At 36.7% G+C, this 18,686-nt stretch overlaps 1 protein-coding gene across 1 annotated transcript in view; it reads right to left on the bottom strand.

The window, feature by feature from the left end:
• The window catches only part of GLRA2 (glycine receptor alpha 2), a 105,163-nt gene that overhangs the window by 34,154 nt on the left and 52,323 nt on the right, over positions 1-18,686 (bottom strand). The window contains exons 3-4 of the mRNA XM_032757975.2: positions 8,368-8,435; positions 1,371-1,594 (exon numbers count right to left, since the gene is read on the bottom strand). Coding sequence (XP_032613866.1) covers positions 1,371-1,594; positions 8,368-8,435 — 292 coding nt within the window. The remainder of the gene's footprint in view (positions 1-1,370; positions 1,595-8,367; positions 8,436-18,686) is intronic.

The following is an 18,686-nucleotide window of genomic DNA, read 5'->3' as shown; positions in this document are numbered from 1 at the left end:
AGAAATTGCCAAACTGCTTTCCACAATGGCTGAACTAATTTACATTCCCACCAGCAGTGTATAAGTGTTCCCTTTTCTCTGCGACCTCACCAGCATGTTATTTTTTGACTTTTTAATAATAGCCATTCTGACTGGTGTGAGATGGCATCTCATTGTAGTTTTTATTTTCATTTCTCTAATGATTAGAGATATTGAGCATTAAAAAAACTGATTTTAAAATACAGATAGCCATTATTTTATTTATCAAACATTTGCTCTGTGTCAGGCACTGCAGCAAGTATTTTTAATATATCTTATATCAAGGATTGGCAAACTACAGCCAAAGGGCCAAATCCAGTCCACCGTCTATTTTTGTAAATAAAATTTTATTGAGACACAGCCATGTCCAATTGTTTGCATATTACCTATGGCTGCTTTTGAGCTATAATGATAGAGTTGAGTAGTTGCAACAGAGGCAATCTGGTCTGCAACATTTAAGATAATATCTGGCCTTTTACAGAAAATATTTGCTGACCACTACATTACTCATTCACACAAGAATATGCAGAGATAAACATGGAGTTTCCCGTTTTAAAATTAAGGTAACTGAGGGTTATAGGTTACATAACTTAGTAAGTGGCAAAGCTTGGGTTTGATTCTAGATTTGTCTAATTCCAGAAATCCATGTTTTTATGCTATACTCATGAACAGCAGTAACCAAAATAATAAGGCAGGAAAAAATAAGAGCCTTACAGAGTCGTAGAGAAACTGCTATTAGAGTTCAGAAAAGGGGGAGATTATTTTGAGCCTAGAGTGGTAACACTTCTGGAGAAGATCATATTTGAATATAAAAGCAAAAATGGATCTCAGGAATTGTCTGTCCCAGGCCCAAGTCCAAGAAAAGTTAAGAGATCAAGGTCACGTGTTTACTTAGAAGCAAAGCTGACATTGGAACCAGATTTCTACGTATCCAGCTAAAAGTATGTTGTTAATGACTATGCTGAGCTATTGAATTTGTGTGTGTGTGTGTGCGTGCTTGAATGTTACAGAATGGCAGGATTATTGAAATGAGATTTTGTATATTATGCTTAATGGCAATTGAACTGAATAGCCTGTACTTCCTTTATTGAAGCAATCAGGAACACATTTGTGCAGGTGATTATACAATGCCATTAACCATGTACCATCCTACCAAATACATTTTTGTTATGGAGAATCACATTTATGAGACCAAAGGGACTTTTGACACTCTCCACCAACTTTAAGATTCAAATGATAAACAAGAAACCACAAAAGTCAAATATTCATATACAACCTACCCTGCAGAATCAGGCAGCTCTACATTAGCAGAGAAATGGAGATGCAAATGTGTGCAGCCAATGGAGGCTTACCTGATACTGTAGAGCACTTTGCCATTTTTCGAAATCCGTAGCAATTTGTTGTCAGTGGTGACATCGTGGAAGTTGGCACCCTTCTCATTGGCAAAGAACAAATCTGGTTTCCAAATGGAGTCTAGCATAGATGGGTCCAAGTCCAGGGAGTCATCTGGGTACTCACTGTACGCCAGCCGTGAATCATTCCACTGTTGTCTCAGAAAAATATTCACTCGGTAGTCCTACAGAAATGCCGTGGACAAGTGTTACTGATTACCCTGGCACAGGAGTTCTATTTGCGTTTCTCTCTCACTCTTCTCCCTGATCTGATACAGCTTTGGTGTCCGAGTAAACCAAACTGGGTATACCTTGGTCAAAATAAACCATTTAGTTCTATTAGGAGAGGGGACAGAAGGGAGAAAGAAAAAGGAAGATTCAACCAAACCAGAACACCAATAAAACAGGTTGACTTGGTTGAATTTTTTAGTATATGAATTATTCATTTTGGGATGAAATAATACTAAAGCTGATTTTGCTACAGAAAAAGGTAAACAATGAACACAGAAATCAGTCTGTGATGGCAGATTGTCAAATAAAACTGATTTATTTTCCAAATCAGAAATCACATGATCTCTGATCCCTTTCTGCTCAGATGCTCTGGGCAGAAAGAAACCCACTGCGTAATTTGAGTAGTGAAAATCTTATAAAACTGTGACATGATGGGGCAATATTTTAAAATTTATCAACATAAACATTAAGATCTTTCATGTTGACAAAATATTTTCCTTGCAGCTACTCACTTTTGAAATTCTTATCATTTTCTCTGAATGTGTTGTATCTACACTAGCCAACTTGATGCTTCATCCAAACAGAGATGTTTCACGTTCTCAATCGGAACACTGTGGGAGCCTTAGGTACACCCCTGGCATTCCCATTTGGTCTGGGAATTTTCTTCTGTGCTAATGAATAGCTTGGGGGCAGTGACTGCTCTCCTGGGAACTTCTACTCAAAGACCTTAGGTTCATTGAAAGTACTACTTCACTTGATAATCTGGACTCCGATTGAGGCTTCAACAGTATTCCCTAACCAAGCCAGTCTGTGGTTTCAGAGCTAGTAGTTATCCACTATTGCTACTTGTGACCACAAGTGTGATATATACTAATTCATTATTACTCTCTTTCCTTTACATTTTTTACCCTTACTTGCTCCATCTCCACATATTTGGCAACTGGATTTTTGGTCGCTGCTTACGTTACTCTAATGGCGACTAACTTGTCCTGGTTTGCCTGAGAACTTCCCAATTTTGGCCCCAAAACTCTCACATCCAGGGAACTTCCTCAGTTTAGGCAAACTGGGATAGTTGGTCACTCTACTGGGAGTCACTGTACTCTGGAGACCATTTCAGGATGGCAAGTTTGGGCGAATTCCCCCAGGATCAAAAGGGAAAAAAATAATTAAGTTGTAAAGATCAGGGTGTATGGAAAAAAGCTTCAATACAGTTTTTGTTTTTGTTTTCTTACCTATTTACTAAACTATACAAATTCCCATGACTTATTTTCAAATACATGCATCTGATGATCAAGTTCATAGAGCATTTTGGAGGCAGTAGCTCTTGGGAAGAGTGCCCAAAGTAGGCCTAATCTCAAGTCTGTGCGAGCTTTAATATGGGAAAGCTAACCTTGAGTTTGAAGTTATAGGGGGCAGTTACTTTATGATAAATTGAGGCTTTACCATTGCACTGCTAATTTAGAGACCAAGGTCACCTAATATATTTGTTTTAAAAATGTCAGACTTGGGCCAGGTGCTGTGGCTCATGCCTGTAATCCCAGCACTTTGGGAGGCTGAAGTGGGTGCATCACCTGAGGTCAGGAGTTCGAGACCAGCCTGGCCAACATGGTGAAACACTGTCTCTACTAAAAATACAAAAATTAGCCAGGTGTGATGGTGCATGCCTGTAGACCCAGCTACTCAGGAGGCAGAAGTGGGAGAATTGCTTGAACCCAGGAGGCGCAGGTTGCAGTGAGCAGAGATTGCACCACTGCACTCCAGCCTGGACAACAGAGGGAGACTCCATTTAAAAAAAAAAAAAGTCAGGATTGTAATAGATTCTTGATTCTTCCTTAAGAAGTCAAAAATAAGAAATGTAGCTACCTGCTATCCCTGATAACTTAGCATCTTCTTATAACTTGTTTACGCAGCTATAGAATGAAAGGGGACCCATAGTCTCATTTCAGCAGTTATAGCACAACATGCATTCTAATAAGGGGCTGTGTATCTTCTTAATCTGAGTTCTTCAGGAATGTGATTTCAGATTGGAGATAAAACAACTCTTCATTCTGCAGAAGTAACCAGCAAAGCATGTGAAATGTCTGTTTTGGGGAAGGATTTGAGGGAGCTAGAATTATATTCTGGCGATGTTCTCTGAGCAGACACATTTTGTACACTTTGAGTTCACTCTCCTGTTAAATAAGGAGCAGACTAGGATCCACTGCTGTGTCATGGATAGTGTTCCAGCATCCATATGTCCAAATCACACACTATCTACCTACATCCTTCCAGGGAGTCATTTGGAAGCTGGGAAGAGACATCTTTTCTCTATTTTCTGATGGCCCAAACTTGTGGGAAAGCTATATACAGATGGTATGAAAGCACCCTTGACCTTTACTGACATTACTAAAATTCTCAAACTATGCCTTTATATCAGGAAATAGGGGTTACAAATGTACTCCCCATCCTGTAAATTCACTTGCCATCAGAAACTAAAGAAAACAGAAAAATAAAAGAAAATGGTAAACTCACATTTCAAAAACAGAATATAACCTATCTTATCATTTTCTCCTTATTAGTCATCTAAGTCTTTGGGACCACACAAAATTGTTCCAGTGAATACTCTTAATGCCGGGGAAACTAGCAATGACCACTAACAGATATCTGTGTGTCTTAATGAACAAAAATGCATTTTTGAATAATATATCCATAAAAATAATGATACATAAAAATATTCCTTAGAGTAACACAAATGTGTTGTCCTGTGAGTACACATCTCTGACACTAACATGTCAGAGTGAGAATTGGTATTGGGTCTGTAAGCAATATACTTTGTGGGCAGGCAATACCTACAATAAATTAGTGGGACTTCATTAACCATAGGAAGGGCAGACTGGATAGCAACAAAGAAAGCCATGTTGACTTCTTGAAATATATAATCATTGCCTTTTAGTTGGGAACAAATACCCCAAACTAAAACTTTTAATAATGCTATTCGGATAATGGGGTGAGAGTGAAGTGTAAGGGAAGAGAGGAAAGTCAACAGGTTTAGAAACGAAATTCTGAGGCATTCTTGGACATAATTTATTCCAGAAAATATAGAGAAATCAAAACTATTACCCCAGAAAATAGCACCAATCAATGTCCTTAATGACCTCATCACTGTGCATAAAGCTAAGGATTCTGACTACAACTAAAGACAGTTCAGGGAAGAATCTGTTTCTGTTTAATTTTTTTGACCAATTTTTCTGAGTCAAATTTTGTGAAACTATCAGTAAATTCATGGATAGTAAAATCTTAGAGGTACGGTAAAGAAAGCTTGGGCTGTGATGACACTTTGGGTGTGCAATGGACTGAATGTTTGTGTCCTCTCAAAATTCATATGTTGAAATTCTAACCTCCAATGTGATAGTATTGGAGGGTAGAAGCAGGGCCTTTGGGTGGTGATGAGGTCGTAAGGTTAGAGCACTCATGAAGGGGATTACTGCCCCAGATAATTTTCTTTCTACCATGTGAGAATACCAGAGGAAGTCGGCAGTCTGTAACCCAAATAGAGTTCTCATCAGAACCTGACCATGCTAGTACCCTGATCTCACACTTCCAGCCTGCAGAACTGTTAGAAACAAATTTCTGTTGTTTATAAGCCAATCAATCAATACTTTGTTATCACAGCCTGAGCTAATTAAGACTAGTGTACCAGGTGGAGTCCCAGGCAGGGCCTCAATTATCTTGGAAGGTGAGGCCCTTTCTTGTTGGAGCAATTCTCACATTCTTATTATGCATCCACTTAAATATTGATGCCCTAAATCTGGGGCTGGCAACCTATGGTCTGTGGCCCAAATTTGGCTTCAGCCTGTTTTTGTAAATAAAGCTTTATTGGTACACAACCACACCTATTTGCTAACTTGGGCCTTGGCCTGTTTTTATAAGTAAAGCTTTATTGGTGCACCGCCACAATTATTTGCTTATTATTGTTTATAGCTGCTTTCATGCCAAAAGGGCAGAATCACATAGTTGTGACAGAGACTATCTGGCTCTCAAAGTCTTAAGTATACTGTCTGGCCTTTTACAGAAAAAGTTTGCCAATCCCTACCCTAGGTGGCCTGAGGATTTCTTCTTTGACAAGCATGATAGAGTTCCAAAAAATATTTTCTGTAGTTTTGCACCAAAGCCAAAATTGAATAAAACAAAATATATTTTTAAAGCAAATGAAGTTTGTCATTATATCAAAACTAAGAAGTAAAACAAAAGAAGCACAATATACATCAGTCTTCTAACCATGCAATTCAATCTGTGTTATACAGCAGAATAGACAGGCTGTGTATGTTACCCTTGAGCAACAGTTTCCAAATTTTCTGATAGGAAGCATGACAAAGGTCACCAAATAAGTGGCCAGGAAGTACCTGAGCAGCCCATTTATTAAACTTTCAGTAGCTGTTAAAGATAGCAGAAAACAAGGATATCCATAGCTTCCATTTTAATCTCTTTAAATGTTTAGCTGTTTTTGCATTAATGAACATCGAAAAGGTGTACATTTACATTTTTGATTGAGAATATGATGCAATGAGGAGATTTAATCAATGCAACATGGGAGTCTAATTAATGCAATCAGCATTAGGTCGTGCAAATATTGTCATTAAATGCCATCGTGTAAAGCTGGTGACAGTGATTTGGGCTACTGGAAGCTTTGCCCCCTCTCTTATTATGACAAAGCCAAGAGGGGAGAGACAGAAACTGAATGTCAACCCGGGAGTTGATATACTCTTTCTATGTTTAGCTTTTATTATGAGTCATTTAATAACCGTATCAAAACTATCATATTTAGGTAAATTTTTAAATGCACTACATCCTGTCAAAGCCTCACAAGTCTCATTTCTGGGTAATAATGTTTCAGAATAATATCAAAATGGGTAATGGAGTTGAATTATGTCTAATTTTGCCAGTGGAAAAAAAGTGGTAAATTAATTCTTCCTAACATGAAGGACACCACAAAGTACAGTAATTTATTAAACATGATGTTAGTTGCCAAAAAGAGAAAATTCATATAAACAAGGAAACCTTTTTTTTTTTTTACTTCTCAATTGCATTATGCTTATTATTTTTAGGACATCAGGCACCATAATACTTAGTCAAACTCAATTACACTTGATTTTGGTTTTATCAAATGAATGGTTGTAAACTTTACATAGTAATGCAAATTAGACCCTGCCAATTGATTTAAGACTTAAAGTAAATAATATGGGGACCAAGAAAATATCTCACCCAAAATGCAACCTCCATGCTGTAGCCTAGAACTCTGTGGGGTAAGACTAATGATCCAATAGGCTATGTCACAGGTAACATGACCATGACATTTATGAAGAGTGTTGGGAGAAGCCCGGGTGTAGTAGTTAATGCCTTTAATGCTGGTGCTTTGGGAGGCTGAGGCAGGAGGATTGCTCGAGGCCAGGAATTTGAGACCAGCCTGGGCAATATAGTGAGATCCTGTCTCCACAATTTTTTTTTTAATTAACCAGATGTGGTGGTGTGCACCTATAGTCCTAGCTACTTGGGAGGCTGAGGCAGGAGTATCATTTGAGCCCAGGAGTTTGAAGTTTCAGTGTGCCATGATCTGCACTCCAACCTGGGCAGAAGAGTGAGATCCTGTGGTGGCTCATGCCTGTAATCCCAGCACTTTGGTAGGCCAAGGTGGGCGGATCACCTGAGGTCAAGAGTTCAAGACCAGCCTGGCCAAGATAGTGAAACCCTTTCTCTACAAAAATACAAAAGTTAGCTGGGCATGGTTGGCATGCACCTGTAATCCCAGCTACTCAGGAGGCTGAGGTGGAAGAATTGCTTGAACCTGGGAGCCAGAGGTTGCAGTAAGCCGAGATCGTGCCACTGCACTCCAGCCAGGGTGACAGAGAGAGACTCTGTCTCAAAAAAAAAAAAAAAAAAAAAAATGCACTGGTAGATTTTATAGTATCTGAAATCTTTTTCACATATATGAAACATGTTTACTCATACTGTATAATGAGCTTCTAATTAGCTTTAAGTTTACGGGTGTTTTTTTTTTTTTTTTTAAAAGGCATGCATGTGGTATAATTGTTATGGACTTGGGAATACTTTCTCTTGCCAACAAAATTGTGTGTGTATGTATTTTCCTAAGTTCAACCCTTTGGAATATATCTTGAATGTGGCATCGAAGGGAGGCTCGACTATCTTAAAAGTTCCATTACATGTAAAAAACTGGCTATATTATTACATCTCTCAAACTTTGAAATTTGTACTTCCGAAGCATTGGGGATGCACCTATTTAAATATCCATAACTATGCATCATGTTTATTGTGGATAATTCTACAGAAAACCATTAAAACATCAAATGTTTTAAAAATTTCTCCGGCATGATGGATATAAGATTACTGAATATCGAGTAATGAACACTTGACAAATGACTTTACAAAATAAAGTAGTATAAATTATTGCTTTTCAGAGGCGAGCAAAGTTGGAAATTGGCACTCAGTAAATGTCTCACAAATATGCCACAGTGCACTTCAATCCCACATCCCATTCCTTCACACGATGGCTTCAATGCTCAGTCCCACTCACCATTGTAGTTTCTGCTATTGACCCAAAGCTGTTGATAAATATGTTGCAGGTAACATTTACAGGAGGCCCTGCAAGTTGAACAATAGAAAATTTGACAGTTTGTGTTCACAGCATAATTGAGTCATGTCTTTCTCTTGCCAGTGGCATTGCAGCACTTACCATGGTCGTTTCTGTGACTGATCCAAAACTGTTGATAAAAATATTGCAAGTAACGTTTACTGGAGGACCTGCAGAATGCAATGAGAATATTGCAATAGGCATTGAAGCAAAAATACAGCTCCATTAACATCTGTGCAATTGGCTAGAGATTTGAATAAAATTAAAATGATGGTGAAATTGCAAAAAAAAGTTTTACCCAGAGGTGCATAATGATAACATTCCCATTTGTATTTTGGATAATGGCTGTTAAGCAATGGCAACTTACCCTGAAGAGTTTTGGATCTGGAAAATATAAGCTGAAAACTATTGAACTAAATTCATTGTCATAAGTTTCTATTAAAGTAGGCTTTTGGGTGGTGGCTTTATTTTTGACCTTAGGATCATCAACATTGTAGACATCAACAGCGGTTGCCTCGTAGTGATGAAATAGCCTGGTCATGAGGTCAAAATGGAGCTGCATTTTGAGTTATGGATGAGTCAGAAACATCCACCTCCTTTTGTATGACATTCTTTAAATCAGCAGGTTACTTTGATTTTCTTGACACCTCTGAATTTACCCCACTCCTTCTTTATATCCTCTGACCACCAATGAAAAATGATGTACAGAAATATAACAAAGAAAATTAACTTAAGACATAAACACAAACAGAAATGTCAATTTATGTCCATATTGTTACCTTAGTAAATATGGTGTAAAGCAAGGATTATTGCATCCTAGATGTGCTTTGAACAAAATAAGAGTCCATTTTTATCTCCAGAGATCCAGTGACTAGCCTGACTGCAGTTCTCTTTTTCTCTTACCTTTTGTCAGTAGGTAAATCACTGTCTGATGATTCCCTGCTTAACATTTTGCTGGGGAAGATATTTATTGCCTTTGTGGAATTTTCTCCTAATGCTTTCTGAGCTAATATTGCCATGAACTATCTATTTACTTGCTGCCTTCTCCTGTAGAAATGTGTTTGTCTTCATGCAACAAAGGATCAGCAGCCCAGTGCAAGAAACACCCTAGTTGGCTCAGTACCCAACAAATCTGTAGGATCTGAAAGAAGAGGAATTTGGCTTGAGGCCTCCCTCAAAGGCAGTGAAAACACAAGTTATGGCAGCACTTAAACACTGCATTTTTAAACTCCTTCAGAAGTCCATGTCGGGTTCTAGAAATGAGGAAATTTGGGGTACAATGGCTAATTTAACTCCCCAGGCAAAATCTTTTGGTAAAAGAAGGAGCAAGGAGTTGTGGTAAAAGAGATGTGTTGTTATTCTTTGAAACATAACTAATTTTTCTATTTTTAATGAAACAGTAACTGATGTTTTTATGTGTTTGCTCATGTCTGTGTAATCTTCTGCAGTGGGGATATGAAAAGAAATGTACTGAGTTCTATTACCCTTGAAAAACACCTTATAACCCTCAGAACTCTCTTTTCCTAATGAAAGTACAAGTGTGTTCTTATGCATACTTTTGTATAACAGGATTTATACTTAAAATAGTTTGGATACTTATTACTAATGAATTTTGATAGATGCAAACCAGGACTATCAATGTGTTTTTCTCTTCGTTCGCCTCTTTAACTCATTCATTTGAGAGGGCCCCTTGTAGCCCTCCTTAAGTCTACCTTTTGAAATGTAATTGTGATTTTAAAAAATATATTTGCAGGCACAGAATAACAGGCACCACCATATTACCAAAACAATTTTCAGTAGACATCTTTGAAATGCTCCAAGTATTTTTAATTTGTCCCGGCCCCTCTTATGTCAGCATCTGCCATGATGAATTCTTCTCCATGGTCACTTTCTACTCTGCTTGATTTTTTCTTTTTTGATTACTCAAAACAAAGCAAAATAGATACTTTCTCTTTCTTGGCTATAAAATTCTATTTTGTAACAAACATTTTTCTGCTAATGAGAAATAAATTAGACAAGGCAGAGGCAAGTCACAAGAAATTATATATGTTTGCTGTTTCCCCTTCTCTCCACAATGAAATATTTCCTTTGAGATCATCCAGTTCAAGGTGCAAAACTTTCCTGAATTCTTATATGCAAGATAGATTAAAAAAAATGAATGTTGGGAAAAATAAACAGGAAAAAGAGAAGTGTCATTTAAAAGCAGAAATTTGAAAATTTAAACATTGGTTGTCTTGTACATTTTCTGCTTGTCTAGCTTACCCAACTGGCTTGGAAGCATTTAGAAAGCTGGGTCATAGCATTATATATTCGTTTTTATCTTTCCTGATAAGTGGCATTATGAGTATGTTGCTGGAAGTCAAAATAATTTTTAAGTTACCATATATTGCTGCACTGTGCTAAGTGCATTTAAAAAATTATCTAGTGTGATTCTCACAAAAGAAGAATCTGTTTATTGCTCTAGTAAATGTTTACAGATGAGGAAACATGGTGTTAGAGAGGTTAAATTGCTTGAAGTCACATCACAGTAATTAGAAAAGCTGAGACTCAGTGTCTCATCATTCTGATTCCAAAAACCTAAACTTTCAACCATTTTGTTGCACTTCCCTCATTTCATAATATCCTGTTGCCCTCCTGGCCTGCTAACCATGGTATTTTACATTGGTTTGTACCTTTCTTAATCCTTTGCATCTGACTTTTTCAATTTTGGGCATTTTGCTTCAAGGTTCATTTGCATTTCTATATAAAACCTTAGAAAGAAAAAAAGTTTTTTGATGAGGGATTAGCACACGCATATACTAAGAACTGACATATATTTGAACCTTGCTGTGTGCCAGTGAATGTCTTATTTCATTCTTCAATAATTATCATTACCTCCATTTCTCAGATGAGAAAAATTGAGGCATAAAGATCATTAATTTTCCCAAGGTCACAGAGTTTATAAGAGGCAGAAATTGCCTAACTTTAAGGACATTTTTTTTAACTACAGGGGTAAAATGCCTGAGGCCAATACAATTATCCTAGTGATATAAGCTACCTAAATGTGGAAGTTGACCTGCAAGTTCTTCGGGTTGAATTGTAGATAACTGTTTTTTTCCCCACTTTTAGGAGTTATCCTAGCATGTGTCAGCACAACCTTTCATCTGCATTTAGCACAATAGTCTGCTCAGGTGTTCTGATTGACAGGGACATGTTCTTAGATGTGATCACCAGTGAATGAATGTGTTCTGTAAACTATAGAAGGAAACATTTTACACTAGTTAACCGCCTCTAATTGATTTATCAGCAAAGTGATGATATTCAAAAATGAGTTGAATGAGAATCTGACTGGTGAAAAGAATTATGTAAACATCTAGTTTTACATGGCACTATCATTCCTATCCTTCGTTCCTTCCTTGTCTCCTATCTCCCTTCTTCCCTCTTCTTCCTGCTCCCCCCTTCCCTTTCTCTCTTGCTCTCATTTTTCCTTTATTTTTTCTCTTATTCTTATGAGAAAGAGTGATCTGGCCATAATTCAAGTATGCAATCCAAATATAAATGGAAGTAAGACATAGATCTGGCATACTTTAAATGTATTTGAAAAAATAATTCCACCTCACCTGCCCCCAGCACAAAGTATGACAATCCCCATCCCATATTGATCTTCTTTGTTACTATATATCACTTGCTCAGAGTATCTTCTTTGGAATAAGGTATTTGTCTTAGAAACCCATTTAAAATTATAACTATGCTACATTGGAGGCATAATAAATTATTGATTATTATCCATTAACATCTTTGCTTTCAGATCAGTTGATCAAATTGGCTATGGTAGGGAACAGGATCATGAAGAATAGTGCTATTCTTCATATATAGTACTATTATATATCCCCTGCTACTCAAACTGTGGGCTGAGGACCAGCAGCATCAGCATCACCTAGGAGTTTGTTGGAAATGCCAAATCTCAGGCCCCATCTGAGCCCTGCTGAAGCAGTCTGCACTTTAACAAGGGGGACTTACTACTGCAGACCATCTTTCTCCCTTTCAAAATTATGATCATTTGTACTTTGTTTCTATCTTTCATAAATGTCCTTTGAAATGTTAACTGTAGTCCATTTGTAAAACTTCTAAGGTCAAACAAGTTTGGAAAGCACTGTTGAATAGTTATGTAGTTTCTTTAATGTAGATTTTCCCAAAGCATTTTACTGTTTTTAAATCGTGGTGTTTTATATAAATATGTGTGTGTGTTATATAACACATATGTTATTTGTTTTATATAAATATATATTCAGTGGCATTAATTGCATTCACAATATTGTGCAACCATTACCAGTCTGTTTCCAAAACTTTTCAATCACACCAAATAACAACTCTGTAACCATTAAGAAATAACTTTTCCTTTCCCCTCCCTGCCACTTCTGGTAACCTCTAATCTACTTTCTGTCCCTATGAATTTCTCTATTTAGGATATTTAATGTAAGTGGAACTGTATAATATTTGTCCTTTGTGACTGATTTCTTTTATAGCATAATGTTTTCAAGGTTCATCCATGTTGTAGCATGTATCAGAATTTCATTCCTTTTCATGGTAGAAGAATATTCCATTGTATGTATATATAAAACGTTATTCATCTGTTAATGAACACTTCAGATTGTTCTCATCTTTTTGGCTATTATGAATAATGCTGCAGTGAATATTTACATACAAGTAGGTTTGAGTCCCTGATTTTAATTCTTTTGGATATATACTAAGAAGTGGAATTGCTGGGTCATAAGATAATTTCACGTTTAGCATTTTGAAGAACTGCCAAACTGTTTACCATAGCATCTGCACCATTTTGTCACAAGCAATGTATGAGAGTTCCAATTTCTCCACATCTGTGTCAACACTTATTTTCCATTTTTAAAATTATTGCCATCTTAAGAGGTGTGAAATGGTGTATCATTGTGGTTTTGATTTGCATTCCCCTAATGAGTAATGAAATTGAGCATCTTTTCATGTACTTACTGGCTCTTTGTATATTTTCTTTGTATAAATATCTATTCAAGCCCTTTACCCATTTTTGAATTGGGTATTTTGTCATTTTATTGAATTGTAGTTCTTTACATATTCTGGATATTAAACCCTCCTCAGACATGATTTAAAAATATTTTCTTTATTGTTTTTTCACTTTCTTCATAATGTCCTTTGATGCGTAAAAGTTTTAGGGTTTTTTTTTTCTTTTCTTTTTTGAGATGGAGTCTTACTCTTTCACCCAGGCTGGAGTGCAGTGGCACAGTCTCGGCTCACTGCAAACTCTGCCTCCCAGGTTCAAGTGATTCTCCTGCCTCAGCCTCCTGAGTAGCTGGGATTACAGGCACCCACCACCATGCCTGGCTAATTTTTGTATTTTTAGTAGGGACGGGGTTTTACCATGTTGGCCAGGCTGGTCTCAAACTCCTGACCTCAAGGGATCTGCCTGCCTTGGCCTCCCAAAGTGCTGGGATTACAGGCATGAGCCACCACACTTGGCCTTTAGTTTTGATAAAGTTTAATTTACCTATTTTTTCTTTTGTTTCTTATGCTTTGGTTTCATATCCAAGGATCAATTGCCAAATCCAAGGTAATGAAGATTTACCCCCATATTTTAAAAAATAGCTTTTTGGTTTTAATGCTTACATTTAGGTAATTGATTCATTTTGAGATAATTTTTGTTTATGGTATGAGAGAGATCCAACTTCATTGTTTTGCATGTGGAAATTCAGTTGTCCCAGCACTATTTCTTTTCTTTTCTTTTTTTTTTTTTTGAGGGAGTCTTGCTCTGTTGGCCAGGCTGGAATGCAGTGGCACAATCTCGGCTCACTGCAACCTCCGCCTCCCAGGCTCAAGCAATTCTCTTCCCTCAGCCCCCCAAGTAGCTGGGATTACAGGAGTGTGCCACCACACCCAGCTAATTTTTGTATTTTTAGTAGAGATGGGGTTTCACCATGTTGGCCAGGTTGGTCTCGAACTCCTGACTTCAGGTAATCTGCCCGACTCGGCCTCCCAAAGTGCTGGGATTACAGGCGTGAGCCACCATGCCTGGCCGAGTCCCAGCACTATTTCTTGAGGAGACTGGTTTTTCCTCATTAAATGGACTTGCCAACCCTGTCAAAATCAATTGGCCATAGGTGTGTGGGTTTATTTCTGAACTATCAATTTTATTCTATTGGTCAACGTATTTATCCTTACGCCAGTATGACACTGTTTTGATAATGTGGTTTTGTATTAAGTTTTGAAGTTAGGAATTGTGAGTTCTTCCGCTTTGTTCTTCATTTTCAAGGTTATTTTGACTATTCAGGGCCCCTTGCAATTTAATATGAAGTTGAGGATTGAGTTTTCCACTTCTACCAAAAAAGGCTGTTGGAATTTTGACAGGGATTGCATTGAATCTGTAGATAACTTTGGGTAGTAATGACACCTTAAAAATATTGTCTTCCTACTCATGACTTAATAAGGGATGTCTTTCCATTTATTTAGGTCTTCTTTGATTTTTTCAGCAATGTTTTGTAGATCTCTCTCCATATATAATGTCATTCTTTGTCTCTTTTAACAATTTTTGACTTAAAATCTATTTCGTCTGACATTAGTATACCACCTCAGCTTTCTTTTGGTTACTATTTCATGGAATATCTTTTTCAATTCTTCTGCTGTTAGCCTACTTGTGACTTTGAAACTAAAGTGAGTCTCTTGTAGATAGCATATAGTTGAATCATGGTTTGTTTTATCCATTCTGCCAATGTATGTCTTTTGATTAAGGTGTTTAATCCATTTACATTTAAAGTAATTACTGATAAGGAAGGACTTACTTCTATCATTTTGTTTTTTGAATATCTCATAGTTTTTTATGTCCTACATTTCCTCTATTATGACCTCTTTTATGTTTAGTTGTTTTTTTTGTAGTGAACCATTTGGATTTTCTTTTCATTTCCTTTTTTGTTAACTTTTCACATATTTTCTTTGTGATTACCATGGGAATTACATTTGACAACCTAGATTTATAACAACCTAGTCAGAAATGATACCAACTTAACTTCAATAACATACAATATCTCCACTCTTATACAACACCATTCTCTCTCCTTTATGTTTTTGTTGTTGCAGATTATATCTTTTTATTGCATGCACAGTAAAATCAACTAATAATTTTTTATGCATTTGTCTTTCCAAGTCCTGTAGGAGATAAAAGTGCAGTTATAAACTCCAAATACAATAATAGTGTTTTTACATTTTCCCATACATTTACTTTTACTGGAGATCTTTATTTATTCATAAGACTTCTACTTACTGTTTAGCATCCTTTCATTTCAGCTTGAAGGACTCCCTTTATCATTTCTCGTAGGCCAAGTGGTAATGAACTCCCTCAGCTTTTGCTGGTCTAGTAATAATTTCTCCCTCATTTGTTAAGGACAGTTTTGCTGGATATAAACTTTCAGTTACAGTTTTTTTTTTCTTTCAGCACTTTAAATATATCATCCCATTGTCTTCTGGCCCTTAAAGTTTCCACTGAGAAACCAGTTGATAGTCTTACTAGGGATCCCATGTATGTAATGAGTTGTTTTTCTCTTGCTGCTATTACAGTGTCCTCATTGTTTTTGGCTTTCAACAGTTTGGTTATAATATGTCTCAGTGTGGATCTCTTTGGGTTTACCATACTTGGAACTTACTGTGCTTCTTGGATTTGTAGATTTATATGTTTCATAAAATGTGGGAACCATTATTTCTCAAAATTTTTTTATTCATATATTCTTTCCACTCTTTATTCTTCTGGAACTTCCAGAATGTGTATATTGGTCTATTTGATGGGTTCCCATTGGTATCTTAGGCTCTGTTTACTTTCATTTATTCTTTTTTCTTTCTGCTTCTCAGAATTGACAATTTCAGTTTTCCTATCTTCATTAACTGATTCTTTCTTCTGCCTGCTCAAACCTACTGTTAAACTACCCTAGTGAATTTTCAATTTCTGTTTTACCTTTCAGATACAGAATTTTTTTATAATTTATATTTCTTTATTGATATTCTCATTTTATTCCTACATAATATTCCTGATTTGCTTTCATTCTTTGTCTTCGTTTTCCTTTAGACGTTTGAGCATATTTAAGACAGTTGTTTTAAAGTCCTTGTTTAGTAAGCCCAGTGTCTGAACTTCCTCAGGGATAATTTCTATCAATTTATTTTGTTCCTTTGAATTGGCCAATACTTTCTTGTTACTTTTTATGCATTGTGATTTTTGTTGAAAACTGTATATTTATCATAATTTGGTAACTGAAAATTATCTACCTTCTCTAGAGTTTGCTGAATGTTTTGATTGTTGAAGGGTATAGTAGGCCATTTGCTTAGTGACTTTCCAAAACTATTTCTGCAAAGACTGTAATATTCCTTCTCATGTGTGGTCACTATAGTCTTTGTTTCTCAGCCTGTGTTCAGCTAGAATTTTATGAGACATTTTCTTGAATATCTGGAGCCAAAATGCAAAGCAACCAATCAACCAACCAACCAACCAAACAAACAAAACATAACTCTCCCACTCTTTGCAGATTGGCTCTATGCCAGAGCCCTTCAACAATTAGCTGGGCTTGAACTGAATCTAGGGATCAGCCCAAGGTGAAAGCTAAGGGTTTGCTTGGGTCTTTTCTGAGCACACATATTTCCCTGAAAATGCAGTGGCTTTCTAATTTGCCATATGCATGGTCGATTTTGAATGTCCTAATTTCCCTAAGAAACTCTCTCTAGGTTTTACTTCCAAGCTTTTAGATGGTCTATTGTATATCTCAATTGTAATATTTTGCCCTTTAAGATTTTTAGTTTGACTTGCAGTATTTTTTTAATTAATACTCAACTGCGTTTCCATCCTGAGTTAGGTAAAAACGGAGATGAGCATTGTCGTAGGCTGAATTGTGTCCACCCCACATTCATATGCCTTAATCCTCAGTACCTCAAAATGTAACCATATTTGGAGATAAGGTCTATAAAGGGTTAGTTAAGTGAGGGTTGGCCCTAATCTGATATGACTGGTGTCCGTATGAGAAGAGGAGAAAAGAGACACCAGGGATGTGTTTATACAGAGGAAAGACCATGTGAAAATGCGGTGAGAAGGCAGATATCTACAAGCCAGGGAGATAAGTCTCAAAAGAAAGCAAACCTGTCAACATCTGGATTTTGGACTTCTGGCCTTCAGAACTGTGAGAAAGTACATTTCTGTTGTTTAAACCACTCAGTCTGTGGTATTTTGTTATGGTAGCCCTAGAAAACAAATATAAACTCCTTGCATTTGTCCTTCTGGTAGCCTATAGAAAGGTTAGAACAGACACACAAAATAATTTGTGAATAAGGTTTGGTCTACTTCTTCCAGATCAAGGGACCAGGGCCCCATACTAGCAGTGTAGGCTAGTACCAATTTTAAACCAAAACTACTGCCATACCAGGGAGGGAATGGGACAAGGGCAAGTGGAAATACCACAAAACTTTCCTACCATTCCGAAGTTACCTTTTTCTTGATTTTGTGGACATTTGGTTGCTGTAAACTTTTGATTGTTTTCCAGAGTTCTGACAAAATTGGTTCTGACAGTTTCTACTCTTTTTTGAGAGCTTGAGCTTCCTACTGTGCCATTTTGTTGATGTCACCCTCCCTTTCTCCAAAACTTTAATACACCTATGTGAACTATGGTGTTCCTGAAAAAAAATAGTGTGTGTCATTATTTCCCAAACTTATTTGACCATAGATTTTTTTGTTTTTTAGATAGACCATCCTTTCCGTAGAACACATTTCAAAGATAGCAAACATTCTGCAAAACATAGCTTTGAAAATGCTGATCCACATTTTTTCATTTATTAATTCAATTAAAATATTCTTATTGAACAATATATATGTTAGAGGATAACAATAGAACTATTAAAAGGACTAAAGGCAATCAAAGGGCTATTATAAAATTCTGTGCTCCTGCCAAGGAAGAAATGTTCTATTTGGGCTGCAGAGTAGGTACCTAGGATAGAGAGGCAATAGAAGAGGAAAATCAGTAAAGTCAGCTTAACTTTTCCCAGTTATCTGTTTAAGACTAAATTTATGATTCTCTAGTCTGCAGATATAACTTATGGATGTGAGTGAAAAGCTCTATTTGTAACTGGATTTGACAAACTTACCAATTCCTGGCTGAGCTGTCTTAAAAACTCTGTGCCCTAGTCAACATCATTTTCTTAAGGGGCCAGATATTAAATAGTTTAGCTTTTGTGGGCCACAAGGCCTCTGTCATAACTACTCAATTCTGCTTTTGTAGTGAAAATAGCTGTAGACAATATGTAAATAAATGAGTGTGGCTGTGTTCCAGTAAAACTTTATTTACAAAACAGGTGGTGGGCCAGATTTGGTCTGTAAGCCAACTTTGCCTGGCCCTGCTCCTAATCAGACTAGGAGGCTAGAGAACAGC

Source organism: Hylobates moloch, unplaced genomic scaffold (genome assembly GCF_009828535.3).
Source record: "Hylobates moloch isolate HMO894 unplaced genomic scaffold, HMol_V3 SCAFFOLD_7, whole genome shotgun sequence".
Lineage (NCBI taxonomy): Eukaryota > Metazoa > Chordata > Mammalia > Primates > Hylobatidae > Hylobates > Hylobates moloch.
Note: the sequence above shows the minus strand (reverse complement) of the source record. Positions and strands in the feature narration are given on the sequence as shown.